Below are 23,049 nucleotides of genomic sequence, written 5' to 3'. Positions count from 1 at the left end.
GATGTATCTGTTTTACACTCTTGATGTTTTAAGAGTATAACCCATTCCTTCTTGTCCACTTTTTAACTGCATTGTAGTTGAACTATTGATTTTATTTTACATAGTTGCTGTGTTACAGACACACCAGTTCATTGGGGTGTACAAGTGTGTGTGTGTGTGTGTATGAGTGGATGTTGATTTTGCACTGTAGATGTTTTAGAGTTTCACCCCTTCATTGCTGTGCAATGTTTTTTCTGCATTGTTGGGGATTTGTAGATTGTGTACACACAAATTTTCTGTGTTTTTTTTTATTTTTTCCCGTTTCCCATTCATTTCCTATGGTCGGTCATTTTTGACCAAGGACCATGAGTGTGACTTTTTTTTACGACCACTTAACTTTTTCAAATCATGCCCTCAATTTTTTTTGTGTGTTCACATACCAAGTGCCATAAAAGTCACTGAGTTTCGTACCATTCTGGTGAAGCTACAATTTTTAAAAATTAAAAATGTAAAATTATCCGGTCAGAAATTACTGAAGACTGCATAAGGGTTAAATAAATATAAAAGGATATATTTCTTAAGTAAAATTAAGTGAATTTACCAGGAATTATGAATAAAGCCTCTAATCTTCAATCGTTCTGGCTCTGCTCCAGTCGCTGCACTGTTAAAAAAATGGCAAAAAGTCTGGCAGCAGAGTTTCCAGACGGATTCCGTTAAATTACAGAAAATATCCATTTCACAAAAATACATGCAAAAACTGTAAAAATACAGAATAGACTTTACAGTCAAAATTAATTAAATTACAGTATATTACTGTTGATAATGTTTTTAAACTATGGAAAAACTGACAAATTATGTCAAATTACAAAGAAAAACAACCGACTTTCAGGTTAATCTCTGTAAATTTGGGGTTTTAATTAGTTATTTTATAAAACTGCTCTGTCCATCTACAGTAATTTACTTTTAAATTAAAGTTTTTCCATGTACAATAACTAAGAAATATCTTTAAAACTTGCAATATGCACAAAGTTTGTATATTTACAGGATTAATCCTTCCTTTTACATAAGCAATCTCACAACTTCAACCAATCTGTTAATTAAAAGGTATTTAGTAGTTATTTTATGAAATGGCTGTCTACCTACAATCATTTTGTTAAAATACATATATTAGCTACAATAACTAAGAAATATTGTATAAAAATGTAGTAAGTACAGAATACAAAGACAAATGTCTGTAGATATACATTTTAATCATTCATTTTCCATACGTATTATAGTTTAAAATGTTTGTTGGACAGAGAAACAAGCATAGTACTTAGAAATACATAAAAAAATAGCAACATTTACAGCCAATTTCTGTAAAATTAATCTATTCTGTACTTCTACATAATTTTAAAGGAACCTGCACATTTACGTCAAGTTATACGAAGAATAAAATGATAGGAAATACATAATACATCATTTAGAACATTCAAAAATACCTACATTAAAAGGAAATTGCTGTATACCTTTATACATTTACAATTACAACGCAATTTACAATATCCAACGCAACATACAAAGTCCCTATTATTATTATTATTTTTTTTTTATAAACAGAAAGAGTTAGTATTAATGGGTAAAGTGTTCTTGAAAAGATGCATTTTCAGCCATTTCTTGAAAATGGGTGGAGTTAGGCAGTTTATTTCAACAGCAGGGAACAGTCAAAGTAAAGGGCCATGAAAGTGATTTTGTGTCTATGGGATGGCACCACAAGGCGTGATTCACTTGCAGAACACAAGCTTCTGGAGGACACAGGTCTGAAGTAGTGAGTTTATGTATAGCGGTGCAGAGCCAGTGATTGTTCTGCAGACAAACATCAGTGCCTTCAATTTGATGTGAGCGGCAATTGGCAGCCAGTGCAAACTGATGAAGAGAGCTGTGACGTGTGCTCTATTCGGCTAGTTAAAGATCACTCTTGCTGCAGCATTCTGGATCAGCTGCAGAGGTCTGACAGTGCATGCTGGAAGGCCTGCCAAGAGAACATTACAACAGTCCGATCTGGATAGAACAAAAGCTTGGACAAGGAGTTGTGTAGCATGCTCCAAAAGGAAGGGCCTGGTCTTCCTAATGTTGTACAAGGTATATCCACAGGATCAGGCAGTGCAATGTGGTTGGTGAAGTTTATACGTGTTGGGTTGGCTGAAAACATGAGCAGTTTGACATGGTTGAGCTGAAGGTCATTCATCATCCAGCAAGAAATTTCCATCCAGCAGGCTGAGATGCAAGCAGCAACCATCGGAACATCCAGCTGGAATGAAAGGTAAAGATTAGAGGTCGACCGATAGTGGATTTTACCGATACCAATAGCTAGGTTGGACCACACTGGCCGATACCGATTAATCAACCGATAGTTTTCAAAATGGATACTGAAAGAGAGCTAGTGCTTTACTATTTAAAAAAAACAAAAAGCAGAAACAGTACTGAACCATACTTTGTAAATGAATAAAAATATTATTATTTACTATATTGATCATTAAAGTTATTTCATAATTTGCTAATGTTAAAAGAAGAAACTTTAAAATGTAAAAATATAGCCTATTAGTAGCTAATAGTGAATGTTGAAATGAACACACTCTAACAAGGAACAATACTTCTACAGTTTTCATTAATGCTATGAATGGACTCTTATTGTTAAATGTTACCATTTAATTTCAACAGTCATGCTTAAAGATGGCCATGTATCTACACGAGGCCATAGCATAAAAATTACATGCATATGAATATTGTATGTGTACTCACACACTTTATTTGCTTCTATTTTTTAACACTTGATAATTATCTAATCAAAAAAAATATATAAAAAAAGAGAGAAAAGTTAGTCACACACCGGGCAAAAGTGCAGCGCTGCATCTAGGAGAACTCGGAGGTATCACACACACACACACCAGACGCTTTGCGTTCAAATCAAGTGGCGGTCTAAAACTATTTATTTAAATCACCAAACGGACATAAGTTTGCTTCAAGAATGAACAATGTGGCATAAATGACTTTGAAGTTCGGTGTTTAAAAAAACAGCAAGTGGAAAGAGAAATCGCGATCTATTACAGCTCTCTATATGAAGCATACTTTATTAGAGCCACAGAAAGACAAACGTTTTGCTGAAAAATGCATAATACATAATTTATAGCCTAGGGTGAAGTCATTATATACATTCACAACGATTTGGGACAAATATAATGTAATTTAATAGAAACTATGTGAATGGCGCTCTGTTCCGCGGCAGGCCTTTTTGTTGGCTGTATTTAAACGCGAGTCTGGAGTTTCCCCGCTCTGTGCAGCGCGCAGTGTCACGTGTCAAAATAAAAAACACGTGCTGTCAGTGATTTCCACTTCTAAAGGCCGCTCTCGTACTGTATAGTGCCAGCGGACACTTCTCAGCCACTCCGGCAACGGTTGCAAACCGGAAAACTATCGGCATGGATTTTTGCCGATAACCAATAGTTGTGGCAATCAACTATCGGTGCCGATTAATCGGCAAAACTGATGAATCGGTCGACCTCTAGTAAAGATGCGTGTCATTAGGATAGCAATACTGTTGTCAAAAGTACAGACTTTTGTATCAAGTCAGTGAAATGCTGGTATCGTCACATTTGTTTTTTAAATTTCAGTACCGACTTGGTACCAAAGTTAGTACTTTTGACAACACTAGATAGCAGTGATATGAAAAGCCATATTACTGAATGACAGACCCATAGTCATGACATGTACATGGAGAGGAGAAGTGTTCCAAGCACTGAGCCCTGAGGTACCCCAGAAGCTAGATGTTACGAATTGGACACCTCACCCCCCCACAACACCCTGAAGGACCTACCTGTGAGGGGAAAACTTGAACCACTGGAGTGCAGTTCCTTAGACACCCTTACATGTTTTCATGATTTCTAGAAACCAGAACTTGTCCAAGCACCTTGGTTTAACTAAAAACTTTTGCTTCGGTTTAAAATGACAATGACTGTTGGCATAGTGCCAGAGATTTCACACATTACATAATGTAGATTTCTTTAAAAGTGCTTCTCATACAATAAAATTCACAGACATCTTTTCATGCAGCTGTTTTACACTGATTTTGGTTTTAAATGGTCCTTGGTTTGTTTATTCACCCCTTACCACATAGGAACTAAAAATGATACACAAACAAGAACCGCTTGCACAACCCCCCCAAAAAAAGCTGCATGAAAAGAAAATAAAGAACATGTTGCATTATCATATGGCATGAGAACACTTGCCCATGCTGATTTCAGGTAAAAATAAATAAATAAAATAAATAAGTTAAAAGTTCACTGTTTCACACCTGGATTGCCATGCTCATCTTCTGTAGCTCTCCAGTCTTTCCACCCGACCTGAAACCACAATTAAAAAAAAAAAAAATAATAATAAATATTCAAATACTTTGTATTACATTTACACATTACAGTATATGTTCCATTGAAACAATGGTCTGGAAGCTGAGAAGTAAAGGCTAACAGTGATGTCTTGGTCTGCCATGTGGTAGCTAAATCTATATAAACATTTAGAGAAATTTATATTATTTACTTTGACTTAGCTGCATCATATTACTACATAGGGGCGTAACTGTCCATTCATCTGGATCAGTGCAATTTTTATAACTAACGATCCAATATGTAATGACAATTTAACATCAGATATTAGCCACGTTCAGCGTTTCAAAATGTCCATTTAATAGTTTAAAAACTTGGCGGGTAAGTTACTGCCATATGAGCAAATAATTCATGCACTTGAACGGACTTTAATATGAATAACAAGTTTACTAAAGCTTGTTTTGAGGTCAACGGATCTTTCTTGCATTAAAACAAATTTGAAAGACGCGTGCTGCATATTAAGTATTTGTAGTATGAAAGACTTACCTCAGTCGGTGATCGGTTGGCATGATGTCCGCTATCATCAAAATGTGCTGTAGTTATCGAAAAACAGGCTCAATGAAAGAGCGCGATATTTTCTCTCACAGCTCCTAATGGATAGCCTGAAATCAATTCAAATCATCCGCTCGCCCTCCCGTTACTGTCGACGAGTAGAGAATAGCTTTGCAGTTTGCATTGTGGGCGGGACTAATCGGAAAAGTTTTGGCGGCCGATTTGAAACTGCGTCATCACTTGTGCGCACACACCATAGACTGTAAAAATCTTTATTTGAATAGGCAACATTATACTACTGCTTAGAATATTGCATAATTAATTTTGCATTTCTTTGAATATAGTATAAATGATTTCAAGTAAATAGGCACACTGTAACCTCACTATTCATTTTTAATGCAGTGATTTATAATAAAGAATGCCCATAGATGCTGCTGCAATACTATACTTTTTGGCATGAAACTTTAAACAAATCAAATGTTTCCCGAAGCATCAAAATAAAATTCTGTCGAAATAATTGGATAGTACACAGTGACTGATTGTTGATTTGTGGGTATACCTTTTTTCCCTATTTTTACAGGAAAAATCTGTAAAGATTATATAACATTTTATGTAAAATTACACATTAATCTGTAAAAATACAGAAAATGTCTTTTTAAAAGCGGAAAATTGTTGTAATACCAAAATACAAGCAATTATCTGTAAATATAATGGTAGAACTTTAAAATACAGCAAATATCTGTAAAATAACAGGTATTATACTGTATAATGAAAAAACGGGAAAATTCTGTAAAAAGATACAGACCATTACCTGTAAAATTACATTTATTTTTAACAGCGTGGATTTCAGATTTATATGATGCGCGCGCAATCCCATAATGTCACACTACAGTAAAGTAGTGTAAAAAGCAGGAGCTACAGTGATAACACCTGCTTCTTGTAAATTAATTACAGTTGACATGGAAATATACAGTTAACAACTGTAAAACCTTATTTGACCCATAATGCATTGCGAATTACAGCTACATCTTGTAAAATGTTTAAACAGTAAAATTCTGTAAAATTTTGCTGTAGAAACTACAGCAATTTTTTACAGTGTGACTTCAAAGCTGAGGTACCATTACACCCCTAATGTTTTCATTAATATTATGTATATTATTATTATTATGTCTAAAAATAGCTTGTTATTAGCTACATTTTTTAAATTTAGAAAATTAAAATAAAAAAAAAAAGGACTTCACAGCAGCACTCATGCCTTGGGTGGTAGAAAAGAATGTGTGCAGTGCTGATTTACAGTCATTTATGTGCTTGTCTTCAAATAATATCTAATGTATGATAATTATGATATACTAATGTTTTTTTTTTCTCTCTCTTCTTTTTCGTGACAGACTGTGATTGAGAGACTGGCGAGACTTACTAAAAGTATACATTTTTGCACATTTATTCACTCATCTGACATTTACAAAATAGCACACTTCTGTTATGTTCTGTATTGTAATTCTGTTATTAAAATACTATAAACATTTTTAAAAAATGAGTGTGAATCCATTTTTGTGTTTAAGATTTACTGTGTAATGGGTATTTTAAATAATAAAAAAAAAAGATAGGTGTGGTGTAAATATGGTTGAATAATGGCTTTTGGTGTATCAGCCACATTTGGGCCACATAAGGGCCATCAGCCCTTTACAGAACTCAACCATATAAGAATACCATATAAGGTCCATATATCAGCCACGTCTGTTTTTATTATTTGGCTCACTCTGGGCCGGCGAACACGAACTAATCTGAGCCACACTTTAGCTGTTGATATAGGCCAGATCCGCGCCAAAGGAAATTTGCTGACTGGGTATGAGATGGATTGCCTGTGGGCTACCTGTTATATTTATGGTATATCAAAAAGTGTATATTTTTAAATGTCATTGTTGGAACATTTTACCATACTTTCGTAACAAAAATTAAAATAGGAAAAATATGCAGTATGAAAATAATTTAAGAAAAAATTTGTTTTCAAAAAGCCTTTTTCCAAAAGGTACATCTGGAAAAAGGGGGGTCGTCTTATATTCGGGTCAATACGGTAGTATTTTGTTAGACTGGTATAAAAAAAGCTTAGTTTACCGCAGTAGCGGTCGCGTATACAGTAAAATCTCCAGTGTTGAAATCCCAGTGTTAAGGACTTTTAGAGTAAAGAGTTAAAGTTGTGGTGTTGAATTTTAAAGGATTAACACTAGCTAGTGTAAACAGCACCCTCTGGCCGGTGTCAATACGGAGAATTACCCTCATTAACACTGTTGAGAGTTTTTAGTGACATCCGGGACATTTTCTCGTGTGCGAGCCTAATCTGTCTGAAATATTTTTCACAGACGCCATTTTCTTTGCTCGCGATGCGGAGCATATTAGGACGGAAAACAGCGATATAAAGTGTTTAATTCTACTCACAAAGTGTGTTTTGTAATATCATATCGTTTTATAATAATTTCAATGTGTTGGGTGCGCCTAAAAACGTTTATCAATGCAGATAGCACACGTACGTCTGCAAGATGTCTGTTTAAGATCTCTTGATCTGGAAAGCATCTGCTGTCTATAAACGTCTGACAGACGTCTGTAAGATGTCAGTTTTACATACATTCTAAATCATAAACATCTTAAAGACATCTAATAGACATCTATTTGACATCTAAAAGGAGACGTCCTATAGACGTATTGCAGATGAGCAAACACCCTAAAAAATACGTCTTGCAGATGTAAATGCAGACGTCAAATAGACATCTCAGAGATGTACGTGTGCTATCAGGGATATGTATTTTATAACATCATATTGATTTGTAGTGATATTCATCTGCTGTGCACTCTTAAACTTTTTCTCAGAGAGATATTTTCGTTCACTCGTGATGCTCCGGAGCAGATGAGGAAGTTGGTTTTAACGAGGAAAACGCCAAAAGTAAGTGTTTTACTTCATTTACGATATGCATTTTATAAAATAATATTACTTTATGACAATATCTATATATGTGCGCGCCTAAACGATCCGAAACGTTTCTCACAGATGACATTTGAATTTGAAGGGAAGTGTTTTACCTCATTTATGTATATTGCAACGTCATATTGTCAAATCAAACCACTGTAAACTACCCAAATCTAAATGACAATATAAGTCATTTGTTCTTGTCTCATGACCAATTTTTGTGATTTCATTAAGCATGAATTGATGTGAATGTTGATGTGTCCTTATATTGGATTTGAGTGCTGTTTTCATTGAATTAATTTGAAAATAACACTTTCAGTAAACTCAAACTCTCTATACTGAGTGAATTACATTGTTCATCATTCAAAGTGATTTTGTGCCCTCACAAGTCTTGAAGAATGGCACATGAGTTGCAATTAACTACTTTAGACACTTTTATTATCTTATTATCTGTCAGCATTAAATTGTGTTTTGTATTCAGCAAAAGTGAGTCGTATGGGTTTGGAATTACAATTTTAAGTAAACTAGTTATTTAATATTGTTACAGATGGTTCATGCTGGCTTAACAGAAAAATCAAAAGAAGATGATGTGCTTGAAGAGTATGAAGCCACCAATACATGGGTAAGCCACAATTGCACATTTTAAGATTATTGATTGTCATGTTTATTTAAAAAAAAAACATTAATAATAAAGAGTCTGATTTCTTTCTAAAAAATATATATATATAAACTGTAAGTTTTTGATGTGCTTGGACTGTCATTTATTTATGTGCTGTCCCATTTATGTGCATTAATTTTGATAGGAGTCGTCCAACCTCAGTGCAGAGAGATCAATGTGCACTTGGAATTGTGACTTTGTCTCTGTCGTTAGAAGACCCATTTTCTAGTAAGACTGACTTTCTTTTTACAATATACATATATAAATTTAAAGGGTTAGTTCATACAAAAATTAAAATTAGCCCATGTTTTACTCACCCTCAAGTCATCCTAGATGACTTTCTTCTTTCAAAAGAATCCAATCTGAGTTTTATTATCCTGGCACTTCCGAGCTTTATAATAGCAGTGGGTGGGTGTTGCTGTTCAACAGTCCAAAAGAAGTGCAATAAAGTGCATCCATCCATAATAAACAGTGCCTCACACAGCTCTGGGGAGTGAATAAAGGCCTCCTGTAGTGAATCAATGCGTTTTTGTTAGAAAAATATCCATATTTAAAACAAACACTTTCCTCTAGCTTGCGCTAACTGTTGTGTGCGCAAACCGTTCCGGGTGGATGACGTAGGACTTTAGTGAAGTTTTGGCTCCAGTGAAATATGCTAGTCTCACGAGAACCAACGTTTGTTTACAGGAGCAAAGGAAGAAAATTTTCCTTACTTTAGCAAAGACAAACCACTCTCTTCTTGGCTTACATTGAAATCCTCCGACATTTCACTTCTCACCGGTGCATGCACTACACCGACGTCCTGCGTCATCCGCCCGGAAAGGCTTCCACGTACAACATTTAGCGCAAGCTAGAGAAAAGTGTTTATAACGTTTTAAATTTGGATATGTTTCTTACAAGAACACATTGATTCGCTACAGGAAGCCTTTATTCACCCCCCAGAGACGTGTGAGGCATGTTTTATTATGGATGGATGCACTTTATTGCACTTGTTTTGGACTGTTGAACAGAAACACCCACCCACTGCCATTATAAAGGTTGGATTAGCCAGGAAATTTTTTAATATCATTCCGATTGGATTCGTCTGAAAGAAGAAAGTCATATACACCTATAGGATGCCTTGCAGGTGAGTAAATCATGGGGTAATTTGAATTCTCGGGTCAACTAACCCTTTAAGTTATTATTTACTCACCCTTTTGTTTTTGTAATGCGGTATGCCCTTTTTTCTTTTTCGGACCTGCTTGTCCTTATAATGTCAGTATATGCCAATAAATATCAAGCTTTTGAAAAAGATGCAAAAGGATCAGAGTGGTCGCATGTATTTCTTCTGTAGATTATTCAAAATATAACCTTTTGTGTTCCTCAGAAGAGAGAACGTCATACAGGTTTGGAACCACGTGAGGATAAATAAATAATGACAGAATTTTCAGTTTTGGGTGAAGTTCTTGTATTGCAATTCATACTTGTCTCTGACATTTCACCTGATAATAGTTTTGATAAATGGATGTGGAATGATCCTGTTTTGGTTTTGTACTTATATTTATTTATTTTTCAATTTTACAGGGGCAGTTTTGTGATGCTGTAAATAGGAGTGGATATCTTGCTTGGCTGAAAACTGCAGAGAAACGCATCTCATCGTGATGAAAAAACGAATGAGAGTATTCTCTCCAAGGAGGTCCAAACACCAGCACAGACTTTGATTAGTGAGCATTAACATGCATTCAGCTTTTATGGTAATGAATGGAATGCTGTTGTTTAACCTCCTAAATGTCAGCATTATAAACCTTATGACATTAATGGACCAAATAAGAATGTTTTTTGTGTCTTTGCACTGATTTGCTTCTACATCATGATGTTTAATTGTTGTAAGAACATGTTCTTTACATGTATTGAAAACATTGAGTGTGAAGACATTTTGGTGTAGGGAAAAAATATTTACAATGTTTCAATAAAATAAATAAATGTAAACGTGTATTGTTTTGTGGGTTTATTTTTTAATACTTTCACCTGAACACTGGTGCAGTGTTGACCAGTTAATCCATAAGTGTTAACTTTCAACACCAACTTTGGTGTTCTCATCATCCATTCTGGTTTTGATATTTTACATGTTAAGAGTTTGTTAGTTAACACTGTCAGAGTGTTAAAAATGTTAACTCTTTCAAAAGTGTTAATTTAACACTTTAGCAGTGATTCCCATATGTACACTGGGTAAGTGTTAATTTTAACTCTGAGGGAGTTAAATCCACTCTTTTAAATTGTGTGAAGACAGACCGAAGAGTGTAAAGACCATCGACTCTTCTTCTTTCACTTCTGTTTCTGTTTTTATAACCATTTCTTACTGTGTAAGTTGTTTTTTTTTTAGCATGTGTATTTGGCAGTGTTATTTTTTTTAGGATTACTGATTAACTACTGTTTAATTTGTATTTATCAATTTTAATTTTAGTTAAATTATGTCTGAATTTATTATGTCTGTATTGGTATTTTATTAAGTTTTACTTTTATTTAATTTGAGTTATTTTAATACTTCAACAAACTAAATGGAAATGAAATAATATATATTGAATTTATAAGTGTGTGTGTGTATATATATATATATATATATATAATGTATATGTGTGTGTGTGGTTGTACATACACATTATGTAGTTGTTTTCTGGTGTTTCGCTTAGTGTTATGTTAAAATCATTATTATATTCATACCTTTTGTTCTTTAATATTTTGAATTGTTTTTAGCTTTATTTTTGTTTTTTTCATTTAAATGTTAAGTTTTGAATTTTGTTGTATGCATTTGTCATTTTTATTGAATTTCTTTATTTTTACAATGTGTATATGTAGTATTTATAAAGTTTTAGCTTTTAGTTTTGGATGTTTTTAGTTGTTTTAATACTACAATTGATTGCTTCTGTTGTCCTCATTTGTAATTAAGTCGCTTTGGATAAAAGCGTCTGCTATGACTAACTAACCTTCTTTGATCATATTTACCAAGGGTATGAATAATTATGATCACAACTGTATTACAAAGGATAATCAATGCCACCTGCTGGAGCTAGACAGAACAGAGCATCTTAAGATGCAGCATTGACAGCGCGCTATATTGACCGATTGCCATGCCACATGTAGTAGCCTACATTCATTTGCTTTCTTTGTTTTACAGTAATACTATTTTGGAAAGTATTTACAGAATGTTTAGGAGTTCTCGCCGTTTATTGTGTGTAGAATGTCGAAAACGAAACTAAACACCGAAGTTTTGTTACAAATATATTTTTTAAGGTTGTAGAGTATTTTTTTTTTTTTTTTTTTTTGCCGCAAACAGAGATGATTTTGTGCACATTTATTTTGTTCTCTTTGAGTTTATGCCTGACTGGTAAGTTATAAACACTTTTTTTTTTTTTTTAATATAAATGTTTTCACTTCTAATGCAGTGATAATATGCTGTTGAAAAATGTTCAAAGGATTTCAGTTAGCTGTTGCTGATGTGTTTCCCGTGTGTTTGGTGATACAGATGCTAAGAAGTTATTGTCAGTGATGAAGGGAGATTCTTTCACTATAAATTTGGATGTTACTAACATGCAGAGAAATGATGAGATCGAGTGGAGGTTTGAAGGCATTCGCATCGCTAGAGTGATCGTGAACAATTCAGAATATTATAATGATGGGACATTCAGAGACAGATTGAAGCTGGATCATCAGACTGGATCTCTGACCATCACAAACACCCAAATCACAGACTCTGGACTTTACCAACTGAAGACGATTATTGGGCATAAGGAATCAATCAAGAGATTCGATGTTACTGTTTATGGTGAGTAGAGAATAAAAGTGTAGTTTGACCCATTCTTTTCATTTATAGGCCTATGTACATGTAGTAATGTATATGTGCAGGCTATGCTAGGTGAAATGTTGATTGTACTGCATTTTGTTTTATTAATTATTTTTATTTTATTTATTGTTTATTAGAGTTGTTGTTAAGTGCTTTTAGTAGCCTATTAGTCTTGTTATAATATGTTGTGAAGCCAAAGACACATTTCCACTTGTGGACAATAAAGTAAAGTAAAGGTAAAAGAGGAAGGGTTGATATTGCGCTCACTCACGTTCTGTTTGAATTATTGTTCGAATTTCCTGATAAAATGAACAGAATCGTATCAATGAACTATATAAAACTGGAAGTCCCCATTAAAGTTCCACTTGTGCAGTGGTTAAACCAACGCTGTATTTGTTTGGTACACATGCGTACCGAACCGAAAGACTCGTACATATGTGTACCGTTACACATTATCTACTTTAGAATAGCATACTGAGGTCCAAAGTGGAAAAGACAGGAATCAGGTTTGTTCAACTGGAAACGACAGTCAAAATTTTCAGTAGGAAGTAGTTGTACATTAGCCCTTAAAGTGGGAAATGTTTAGTCAGTAAATGGCTCTCCTCAGAAACTAACAATATATCTGTACAGTGCCACACACAATAACAAACTTTAGACAAGTTCGCTGACAAACATCACTAGTGACCATATTTTATATGCCATACTTACAGCTATTGTTTTTAAAATAAAACTTTTTGGGATTTTGCAAAATCTTAAAACTTTTACAGTTTGAGGATCCATATTATTATTTTTAGAAGTAATGCTAACTATAGTCAATGAAAACTAGTGTTACCATATTACTGTATGAGGTTTATTACAATGATTTAAAAAATGTTACGTTTCATGTCATGTGACTAGTCATTATGTGAGGTGCGTTCATATACACCAGGGGTCACCAGACTCGGTCCTGGAGGGCTGGTGTCCTGCAGAGTTTAGCTCCAACTTGCCTCAACACCTGCCTTGAAGTTTCAAGTATACCAAGCAAAACCTTGATTAGCTGGTTCTGGTGTGTTTGATTAGATTTGGAGCTAAACTCTGCAGGACACTGGCCCTCCAGGAACAAGATTGGTGACCCCTGACATACACCGTCATGTTTATGTGAATGGTGGTGCAGAGTTGGATTTTCAGTTTTACTGACTGAAAAGTTTCTTTATAAACCTCATATTATAGATATTTTTCAAACTGTATATGACTTTATCTTAAGCTTTTTGTGATGATGCTGTACAGACTTTTTTGGTTTGTGATGAGTTATACATATTAGTTATGTCTTCACTTCTATTACAGAGTGAAAATGTACTGGTGAAAATAATGAACTGTTATTAATCTTATTCTTCCGGTTTGGTGACAGATGTAGAGAAGTTGCCAGTGATGGAGGGAGATTCTGTCACTCTAAACCCTAATCTTACTAACATACAGAGAAATGATGAGATCGAGTGGAGGTTTGAAGGCATTCGCATCGCTAGAGTGATCGTGAACAATTCAGAATATTATAATGATGGGACATTCAGAGACAGATTGAAGCTGGATCATCGGACTGGATCTCTGACCATCACAAACACCAAAATCACAGACTCTGGACTTTACCAACTGAAGACGATTATTGGGATAACAGAGTCCATCAAGAGATTCATTGTTACCGTTAATGGTGAGTAGAGAATAACCATGTTATTTCTGTTGTCCTCTTCATATTCTCGCTATAAATAGTAGGGTATGAGTAAAACAGCACTGGACAAAGGCACCAGGTAACTATATTGATATAAAAGAGAGAAAATGCCACCATATGCAAATATAGCAACACAGTAAGTGTTCAGCAAGTACCACAGATACTATCCTTTCACACTGAACTTTGATTATTGCGTGCAACATTGGAAAGTGCGGTGACAGACTTGTTCTCATTATTAATCATAACAGTTGAAGATGCACATTGATTGTTATTTTGAGTTTAAATGTATCCTAATTACTGTCACGGTGTAATGGTATGTCTAATACTAATCTGTAAATCGGCAACTTTTAACTGTTTCTCACTGAAGTGGAGCAGGGTTGAGCTGGTCAGTGTTTGGATGGAGGCCCTCTTGTGGACATCTAATGTTACAGGTCGAGGTGTAGCAGTGGCTCTAATGATCCAATGCCCTAGATCTAATGCCCTAGAAGAGAATGTCCTTCACTAACTGATGTCTTGACCTTCTTCAGAGTGTTTGCTGAAAGAGCAGGAGTGTAACCCTTGTGTCTGGTCCAAATTTGTCCATTGGCCTCCTAAAAATCCTCCAAATATTCAAGTCTACACTGATGTCTCTTTATTCTGTCATGTTTTCCAGCTTATCTGCCAGTCATAACCAGAAACTCACAACATCAACAGACTGAACATCCCAGTATCAATCAACTCTGTGACACATGTTCGGGTAGGCTACATCAGTGATGATATAAGTGTAAATTTCCTGAGTTGATCTCTGTCTTTTGTTGTAGATCAGACTGACACATTACCATACATTATTGTCTTTCTTTAGCACCAGGCCCACAGTCTCATTCTCATTCTTCAGACTCTTTATCTCTGATAGTGCTGATCTCGGCCGCTGCTGGATTTCTGTTGATTGTGGCTATAATTTGCATATTTTGTATGTGCTGGGAAAACAAAGATGCAGGTAACTGCACCTGAAGATAACATCTGGCAAAATGTATCTTTTTTTGTGAGGCAATAGTATTGTAGAGAAAAGGAACAGTTTTGATTGAACATGTCTGTCATTACAGTTCAGCCCCATGAAGATGCACTAATCTACACACAGATTGGACAAATGACAGTAAGTGTCTCTGTGCCTCTGTATATCATTTCAGTAACATTTATATTTGTTCATTAAGCATTGTCCCCCAGAACTGAATTAACAGTGATAAATTACTGCATAACATATGGCAATTATATATTACTGTTTCAAATTTGCATCACTGCATTATATTTCACAAACCTGTTGACATTTGGCAGTATATAATGCGTGATGTTGCACATTTTATGGTTTCTGCAGTCACTCTTGTTGCCTTTTGTTTTTTGTCACTGCCACTAAAGCTGCCTGTCTCCCAAGATTTCATAATAACAGTTCTAAGAACATAAAAGACACAGAAACCCTCCATTTCACACAAACACAAGACAAGAAACCTGATTCATAACTTATAATACTCAATTTGCACATTGTTTCATAATGATGTTCCAGTGCATTATCAGTCCTTATGGTGAATTTACATAATATTTTTGCTGTTTATTACTTTTACATTTGTAAAACAAAGTTTGTTTTTCGTCTTTGATCTTTTATGTTTCTTACAGGAATCTGAAATGACGGTGGTGGTTTATTCATATTTCACCCCAGAACAATGCTCAAACTTCCGGTGATTGTTTCGTCATCTGAGTTTTACACTGTATTATTGTTTCAAATTTGATTTGATTTTGTCATTTATATTTCCTTAAGTGATCTTTTGAGAGTTTGTGTTCCTGAATGTTAATGTGTTATTCATTTAGAATAAAGCTCAAACAACTTAACATTCCATTGGTTGATAACCATAAACATTCACTGTGCTAGATAGTCAACTTGCTGACGATTCTGGAATTTCGGTCAAATACATGCTTATTTCACTCTTTATAATACATACAATATGCTTCAAATGCCTGTGTATAAATAGGCACTACTTTAATGGAAAGACAAGGTGATGTAGTTGTTGTTGGGAAAAAAAAAAAAAAAAAAAAAACTAATAAAGAATAGCATTGACAGCAACAATTGTTGTCCCTTTCATTGTAAAGTTTATGGCCAGCCTAACTTGGAAACTCGAGTATCAAAATAATCTCAGAGTAGTAAATACGACGTGAGAGGCCGTTCTTGTCCAATTTCTGATTAGGAAACCTTCTTTACAGTCACTATTGTGACCGGTAGGATCAATATGTCCTGCAAAGCCCATATTGTTACAGTGATTATGAACTGTGGCTTCTGTTATTTTTTTCAACAATTGAGGCCCTGTCCCAAAAGGCACACTTCATGTGCACTTGCAGTCTTGAGGACAGTGGCCGCTGTGTGCGCGTGTCCATGAGACTGTGTCCCATTTGTCATTTTTGCTTTCAGAAGGGTGCTTGCGAATGCCCCCTTTGCACAGACTTCTATCCGACCGTCAAAGTGGTATTATGTCATGAAAGTGTGGACACTTTTTTTTTTTTTTTAATTTATTCATTTATTTTTTTTATTCAAACACTTTGAACACCAACAAAGAGAGGCATTCATAAATTAAATAATTACATATCAAGACATTCAATTTTCATATCACACTCTATACAACATACCAAATAATACATTTAAGATATAAAAAAAAATAAAGTAAATTAAATTGGAAAGAAACCCTAATCAAATAACCTAAATCAATACTGCCCTACAAAGGCAAAATACCTTAACTCGCTAGTGTGAAACTGAGAAAAATGACTTTAAAGTTTTTTACTTGTCCAGCCATATTAATTATAGGTAGGACACTGGAAATTTGGCAATTATGTGTTTTAGTAATGAACATTATCTACATTAAAAAATTGTGAGCTCAAACTTGATTTTTACCCCTATTTTGAAGTTAATGTACTCTGCCTTTGCATTATCTGCAAAAAGTGACAAGTCACACCAAGGCAAAACACAGTAACCTCCACATTATCAATATTTGGTTGCTGATCACCATTTACAAAATCGTTATAGTAGCACCTGTATATAATCTAGTGATCATGGGCTATCTCATATAGGCTATTGCATAAAATGTGACTATTTTATTTTTTTTTGACAGTGACAAGCAGACTAAAAGTTAAACATTTGAGTGTATAATAATTGTTTAGCCTATATTGACTTGAATGAAATAGCCTAACCTAAAAGAACGACTTGTAGATTTATGTGAACGCCAGCAAGCAGGCATGCTCAGATATGCGTGTGGATTAAACATCTCCGACGACGTTCAGCACCATGGATTGATTTTATCGGGTTACAAGAAAAGGTAGGATATGGATTTAATTGCGAACTGTTAGGTAAAATTGGCATCGGTGTTCTCAGCCTGATACAAGGAATCAACATCAGTCTCATTACAATAGGCTAATATAAGCAAAAGTTTTTAGCATTTTTTCGAAATTTCATTATAACTTTTGACCAGAAGGTGACGCTGCCGCCAAATGTTTTGAGTACCATCAGGGTATGGTGCCGAAGATGCATACCGAGTTTTGTAATGATACGCTAATGCCTTCGTAAAATACAGCGTTTTAGAACAATTCAAAATGGCTGACATGGGAAAACTGGGTATTATTCGACTCGGCATGATGCACCGAATCTGAAGAGACCAGTTTTGTGATTTTTGGCCAAACCATTCAGAAGTTATAAGCAAAAATATGCATTTTTCATATCTTGTGACCACTAGGGGGCACAGCGCCGAAACACTGCAGGTAGTCTCAGGTCATGCTTTTCATAACACACACCAAGATTGGTCTCAATACGCCAAACTGTTGCGAAGATATAGCCTCACATCCATTTTTGCATGCTTTTCGTAGAATTTGTTCATGCGCTATTCAAGAATGGTTTGACTTTTTATAGAATATGGCATAACTTTTTGCAAGCATGGTCTGAATATGATCTGGTTCAAATTTTGTGACAATCGGTGCAACGGCCTAGGACGAGTTCGAAAACGTAGGTTTTACGAACAATTAAAAATAGCAAAAAAACTAAACCTTACAATTTTTTAATTTTGGTATCCATTCGACTCAGTATGAGCCACGGAATTAGAGGAAAAAATAGTTTTACTTCTGTGGCTTACGGTTCAAAAGTTATTAGCATAAACATGAGTGCAACTTTGGACAAGTGGTGGCGCTAGAGAGTTTGAGTTAGAGACTCCAAATTTGCTATGGTTAATGTTGGGACTGTCCTCTATCAGTGTGCCAAATTTCACAAGTTTCCCGCAAGCGGTTCTATGGGCTGCCATAGACTTCGAGCGGAAGAAAAAAAGAACAAGAGAAATCAGATAAATGCAAATGCAGATATAGATATAGATATAAAACAAATACAGATAAATACAGATACATACATAATTCCAATAAAGTATATACATTCAACTATTCTGACTGAACTGATACATTGTTAACCAGAGGAGCACAACACATTTCTGCAAGAGGAGTCAAAGAAATAGAGAATTCAAATCAACAGTTCGATAACTAGGTAACTAACCATGAGCAGGGCAAAAGGGGAGTCCATTAAACAGACAGGGGTCAAAACCAGAAAGCAGTCCAAAGAAAACATCAATCCAGAGGGTAATTCAGACAAGAGGTCAGGGGCAAGTGAGGATCAAAGCCAAAAAGCAGTCCGATACCAACAACCTGGAGACAGGAAAAGACAACATCTTAAAGGTGCTGTATGTATTTTTTGACAGTATTAAAGCATTAAAATATTACGTTTGCAGATATTGAAAATTTGCAGCAGTCAGTTCAACCGCTGGCTGTCAATATTACATAATGCACCTTTAAATCTTCTCTCCTGGCCGACGGCCTCCATCCCATCTCTGGCAAGCTGCAGCCATCTTTTAACCCAGACTTACTAGTCTGTTGGTGGCAGTGGCGAAGCTACGGGTGGGCCCGCGTGGGCCAAGGCCCACCCACTTTCAGCCGTGGCCCACCCAATGAGAAGTTGGTACTTTTCCAAATGAATGATATTTATTAAACGATAATAATAATAATAAATGAATAGTTTCCCTATAACTTCATACATTTACTTTAAAATATATTTAATGTGAGTTTTCTTCCTATAGGTGCATATAGCATACCCTTGTCAAAAATGATGGTTCGTCAGTGACGATTCAGTTAGTCCCACCCACATTTATGTTTACGACGTAAGAACATAGTAAAATGCGCACGTTTTAAAATAATGTTGAATTTGAAAATAGTGAAACAAACCTCAATCAGTCTTTAAAAATATTGGATATCCCAAATGAAACTTAAGTCTTAGCACTGAATCCAGACTGCCTACAAACGAAACCAGACCACCGGGTGATGGATTTAGATTGGAAACTTATGAGTGTGTTTAAAGCATCATATTAGCAACGGTACAGTGTTTAAACCGCTAAATAGATGCGTCCTTTGTAGAAAGAAACACATAAACGTTGTGCTACATACTCTTCTCCACAACAAACTGCATGTTTGCAGCTGTGCACATTTCTGCGGTATTCGTTTACTCTCCTTTGAACGCGAACTGACAGAGACTGATTATAAGATCATCTGTGAAGCTCCGTCGTCTCAGACTAAGGTAATGCTTTACAATAAACTTAGGTTAGGTAATGCATTAACTAACATTAACAATGAGAAATACATTTGTTACAGTATTAATTAATTTTTAAGGTTAGTTAATAAAAATAGGCTACAACTTTTTTGTTAGCTCAGGTACGAATGTTAACAGATAAATTTAAATGTTAATAATTATTAGAAAATGTTGAAATTAAAATTAATGTTAATTAATGCTTTAGAAGTGTTGTGCATTGAACATTTGTGCTGTATTTTCTGTTGGCAATTATGCAGTTTTCTTACACGCACCTTGCCCACCCACTTAAACATTTCTGGCCTCACTTCTGGTTGGTTGGAGTTTGTATGTCCATCTATAGTTGCCATCATCTAAGGTCTTTTTGAGTATTGGCATCAACTGAAGTCCTCACAAGTCCTGGTGCTGTGCAGTTTTTAATAACCCTGGGATGGACATTCGGAGAAACAGGAAGGCAAAGGGAGAAGGATAAGCATAGCTGCTGTTCATATTATTTCAGGCAAAAAATGATCATGTGCATTTCCATTTCAGCATCTCCATTTCATCAGTGGAGTACAAGGTTATGACATGTTTTGTGAATGCTTGGCTAAAAAGGAAAGTTTTTAATCTAGGTTTAAACTGAAAGAGTGTGCAGAATTTATCTAGATACCTTAATAAACATTATTCGTTCTCAGTATTTGGGGAACAGACACAGTCTCTATAGAATGGACTACATATGCCAGAGTATCATTAAAGTAGGATAAACATCATAACTGTAATTTACACAACTGTTCAAAAGTTTGAGGTCTGTAAGAGATTTTATGCCTTTAAAAGAAATTTCTTATGCTCACCGCGGCTCAATTTATTGGATCAAATTACAGTAAAACAGTAACACTGCGAATATTACAATTGAAAACAACTCTTTTCTATGTGAATATTATGTTATAATGTAATTTATTGCTGTGATCAAAGCTGGATTTTCAGCATCATTACTCTAGTCTTCAATGTCACATGATCCTTCAGAAATCATTCTAATATGCTGATTTGCTTTTTACACTTTTTACTTTTTTTGAAATCAAATAATTACTGCAGAGGTAAGAAGAGAATTCTTTCCAAAACATTAAAAATTGTATCAACCTCAAACTTTTGAACACTAGTGTATGTTTTTGATTTGACTTACTAGTCCTGAAGTTTATAGCATCTTGAAGATGTTGTCTGACAGAAAGTTCACTTCAACTCTGCTGGGGTGCATTGAAGAATCAAGGAACAAAACAAGCAATTTGACACCGAGTCAAAAATATTTAGTGTGCAGTTCCAGGTTTATTTTTAAGGAAACACAAAAGAGCAGAGGTGAAATTCAACAACAACAACAAAAAAGGATAATATACTAAATATTTACAAAAAAATAATTTCTTAAGATAACAGAATTTATGTTTTTGGTTTACTTATTCATTTAATATTGCTCATATAGTTTCACTCAAGTTAGGATGTCAAAACCTTCTTAAAATAATTGTAATAAATCAAAAAGATGTATTTTTCCAAAAGCAAATAAGAGATTCATCGTGATATAGGCGAAATTTTGTGAAAATATGTGAAAAATGCATATTAAGTTATGTAATGAGCTTTTTTCAGCTTACCTATGTTTCCTACATCTCTGTCAGCAGCTCCCTTCAGGAATGTTGAAATCTTGGACATTCCCTTCTGTTGTAGAAGGGTTATTTTGTCACTCCTGAAATCACAAAACAGTTTTATTAATATTTGTTTACCATAAACTATCAAAACAACTTTAGATTAGTTTTCAGCCAATTTCCGCGCTCCTTGATAACGTTACGTCACCGGTAAACAGCATAGGTGTATAGATGTAGGTTAAATAAATTAAGCAATTTCCAATCATCCATTGAAAAATTACCAGCAAAACCTTAACAAAACTGTCAAATGCTCTCATCTGCACATAAAGATTTTATTAAAAGCCCAAACTTTCATAAATAAGAGCACAATATATAGTTAGCCCGCTTAACTAGCTTAGTCTGAAAACGGTAGAGATGCTAACGGACGTTTTCGAAGACATTTAACCATTTCTATAAAGTAAATAAACAACAGAAGCGAGTCAAATACATGTAAGAGAAGTGTCAACAACAGTTTTATGTAATGTTTGTGTGATTTTAGGGACTATACTCACCTGAAAGCAGTGAAAACAGCGGCGAGAGACGGTGTGTTTCCTCTTGTCAGTTACAGCACAGTTGCCAACTCTCGCGAGACAAATAAGCAACCGCAGCTTCAAAAACAAGCCCAAAACAAGCCCAATATATGGGTGATTCTTAGACTATGGGCACTTTTATATTCTTTGGTCATATTTTTAAAAATACATATAATTTTGGACAAATTCCTCTTTCTTTGTCAAACTAACAATAAACCCACCTTTAAAACTTTTTACTACCTTTCTATTATGATTTTTTCATACTTTTCAACCTCCTTATAGGTGTTACAATCACTGTTTTCTCCTTGTCGCACACCCAGACTTTTAAACTTCAACAATGAAAATACAGTTTAAAAATATGACTTATCTGGTAACTATTAATGTGCCTGAATTAAGCTCTAGTAAAATAATTAAAATACATTATAGTGTTTAATGTGAGACCACTATCAATATTACTTTTTATACAAAATATAGCTGTCGCACAGTATTGGTGTAATTTACACCACAACACTGTAATGTCCCTTTAAAAAGTTTGTGTGAAAGATTGGTTAGGTGCTTTCTATGGAAATGTTCAGTGACATCAGAGCACATGTTGGACATAGAGGAAATTTAAATTTTCATCAACAACAAATGGAAGAAAAATCAAGGTAAATATTGCTTGATCAGTTAATATATTTATTCTACGTCATTTCCAAGCATACTGTACCTTCAAGGGTGTTTTTAAAAACCTAAAAATTTTAAGTTAAATAAGAGTATTTTGCATACATGAAATGCTAAGTATTAATTCAAAGCTAATCAGTGAAACTATCTTCCATTTTTTCACCAAAAACTACAGAAAGGTCATATCCACTACACTGCCTCTGTGGTGGAAATTACATTTATGAAAACATTATAAAAATTAGGCTAAAAGAAAGTCACCCCACTCCTCTACGTCTATTTCTATCATCGCTTGGATTACAGCGTCACGTGCCTTCTTATTGAATGTTATTTTTCTCCAATGAGCAGGGGGCGGAACATTTGGCAAATTACGCTACAGCATTTATATTATTGCACTGGTTAGCAAACACAGAACGTTCCCCTAACGTTAGTTTTTGGTTCCCGTTTGGTTATTTTTTGGGAACCAAATACTAATGTTAGGGAAACGTTATTTTTAGGTTATTTTGTTTGTAACCATAAAATAACGTTCCCAGAACGTTGCAGGGTGGTTATTATTAAA

At 34.8% G+C, this 23,049-nt stretch overlaps 1 protein-coding gene and 1 long non-coding RNA gene across 8 annotated transcripts; one reads left to right on the top strand and one right to left on the bottom strand.

Annotated features, from left to right (window-relative positions):
• The first annotated feature begins 11,099 nt into the window (after positions 1–11,099).
• On the top strand, positions 11,100–16,094 carry LOC131529610 (uncharacterized). 3 transcript variants are annotated; one of them, XM_058759383.1, is made up of 7 exons: positions 11,100–11,873; positions 12,012–12,311; positions 13,717–14,013; positions 14,684–14,767; positions 14,924–15,007; positions 15,114–15,163; positions 15,679–16,094. In XM_058759383.1, exons 1-7 carry the CDS (start codon positions 11,825–11,827, stop codon positions 15,742–15,744), a joined length of 930 nt encoding a protein of 309 aa, XP_058615366.1. In that variant the 5' UTR covers positions 11,100–11,824; the 3' UTR covers positions 15,745–16,094. The 3 variants fall into 3 exon arrangements, with proteins under 3 accessions (XP_058615366.1, XP_058615365.1, XP_058615364.1); XM_058759382.1 differs by having other exon boundaries at positions 14,906–15,007; XM_058759381.1 differs by having other exon boundaries at positions 14,873–15,007.
• Positions 16,095–16,564: 470 nt separating this feature from the next.
• Positions 16,565–21,902, bottom strand: LOC131529611 (uncharacterized). 5 transcript variants are annotated; one of them, XR_009268150.1, is made up of 5 exons: positions 21,816–21,902; positions 21,274–21,365; positions 20,817–20,877; positions 18,868–20,082; positions 16,565–18,726 (listed from the first exon to the last, which is right to left on the bottom strand). It is a non-coding gene; the product is annotated as an uncharacterized LOC131529611 (long non-coding RNA). The 5 variants fall into 5 exon arrangements; XR_009268151.1 differs by having other exon boundaries at positions 16,567–19,039; positions 19,933–20,082; XR_009268152.1 differs by having other exon boundaries at positions 16,568–18,726; positions 19,933–20,082.
• Positions 21,903–23,049: the final 1,147 nt, after the last annotated feature.

Source organism: Onychostoma macrolepis, chromosome 22 (assembly GCF_012432095.1).
Source record: "Onychostoma macrolepis isolate SWU-2019 chromosome 22, ASM1243209v1, whole genome shotgun sequence".
NCBI lineage: Eukaryota > Metazoa > Chordata > Actinopteri > Cypriniformes > Cyprinidae > Onychostoma > Onychostoma macrolepis.
The sequence above is the reverse complement of the archived record's forward strand: the minus strand, read 5'-3'. Positions and strand labels throughout refer to the sequence as shown.

Coding starts and splice junctions, on each gene's coding strand:
- LOC131529610 (XM_058759381.1), top strand. CDS start 11,825: ATGATTTTGTGCACATTTATTTTGTTCTCTTTGAGTTTATGCCTGACT. Junction 14,014..14,683: donor ATTCATTGTTACCGTTAATG/GTGAGTAGAGAA, acceptor CATGTTTTCCAG/CTTATCTGCCAGTCATAACC. Junction 14,768..14,872: donor ACTCTGTGACACATGTTCGG/GTAGGCTACATC, acceptor GTCTTTCTTTAG/CACCAGGCCCACAGTCTCAT.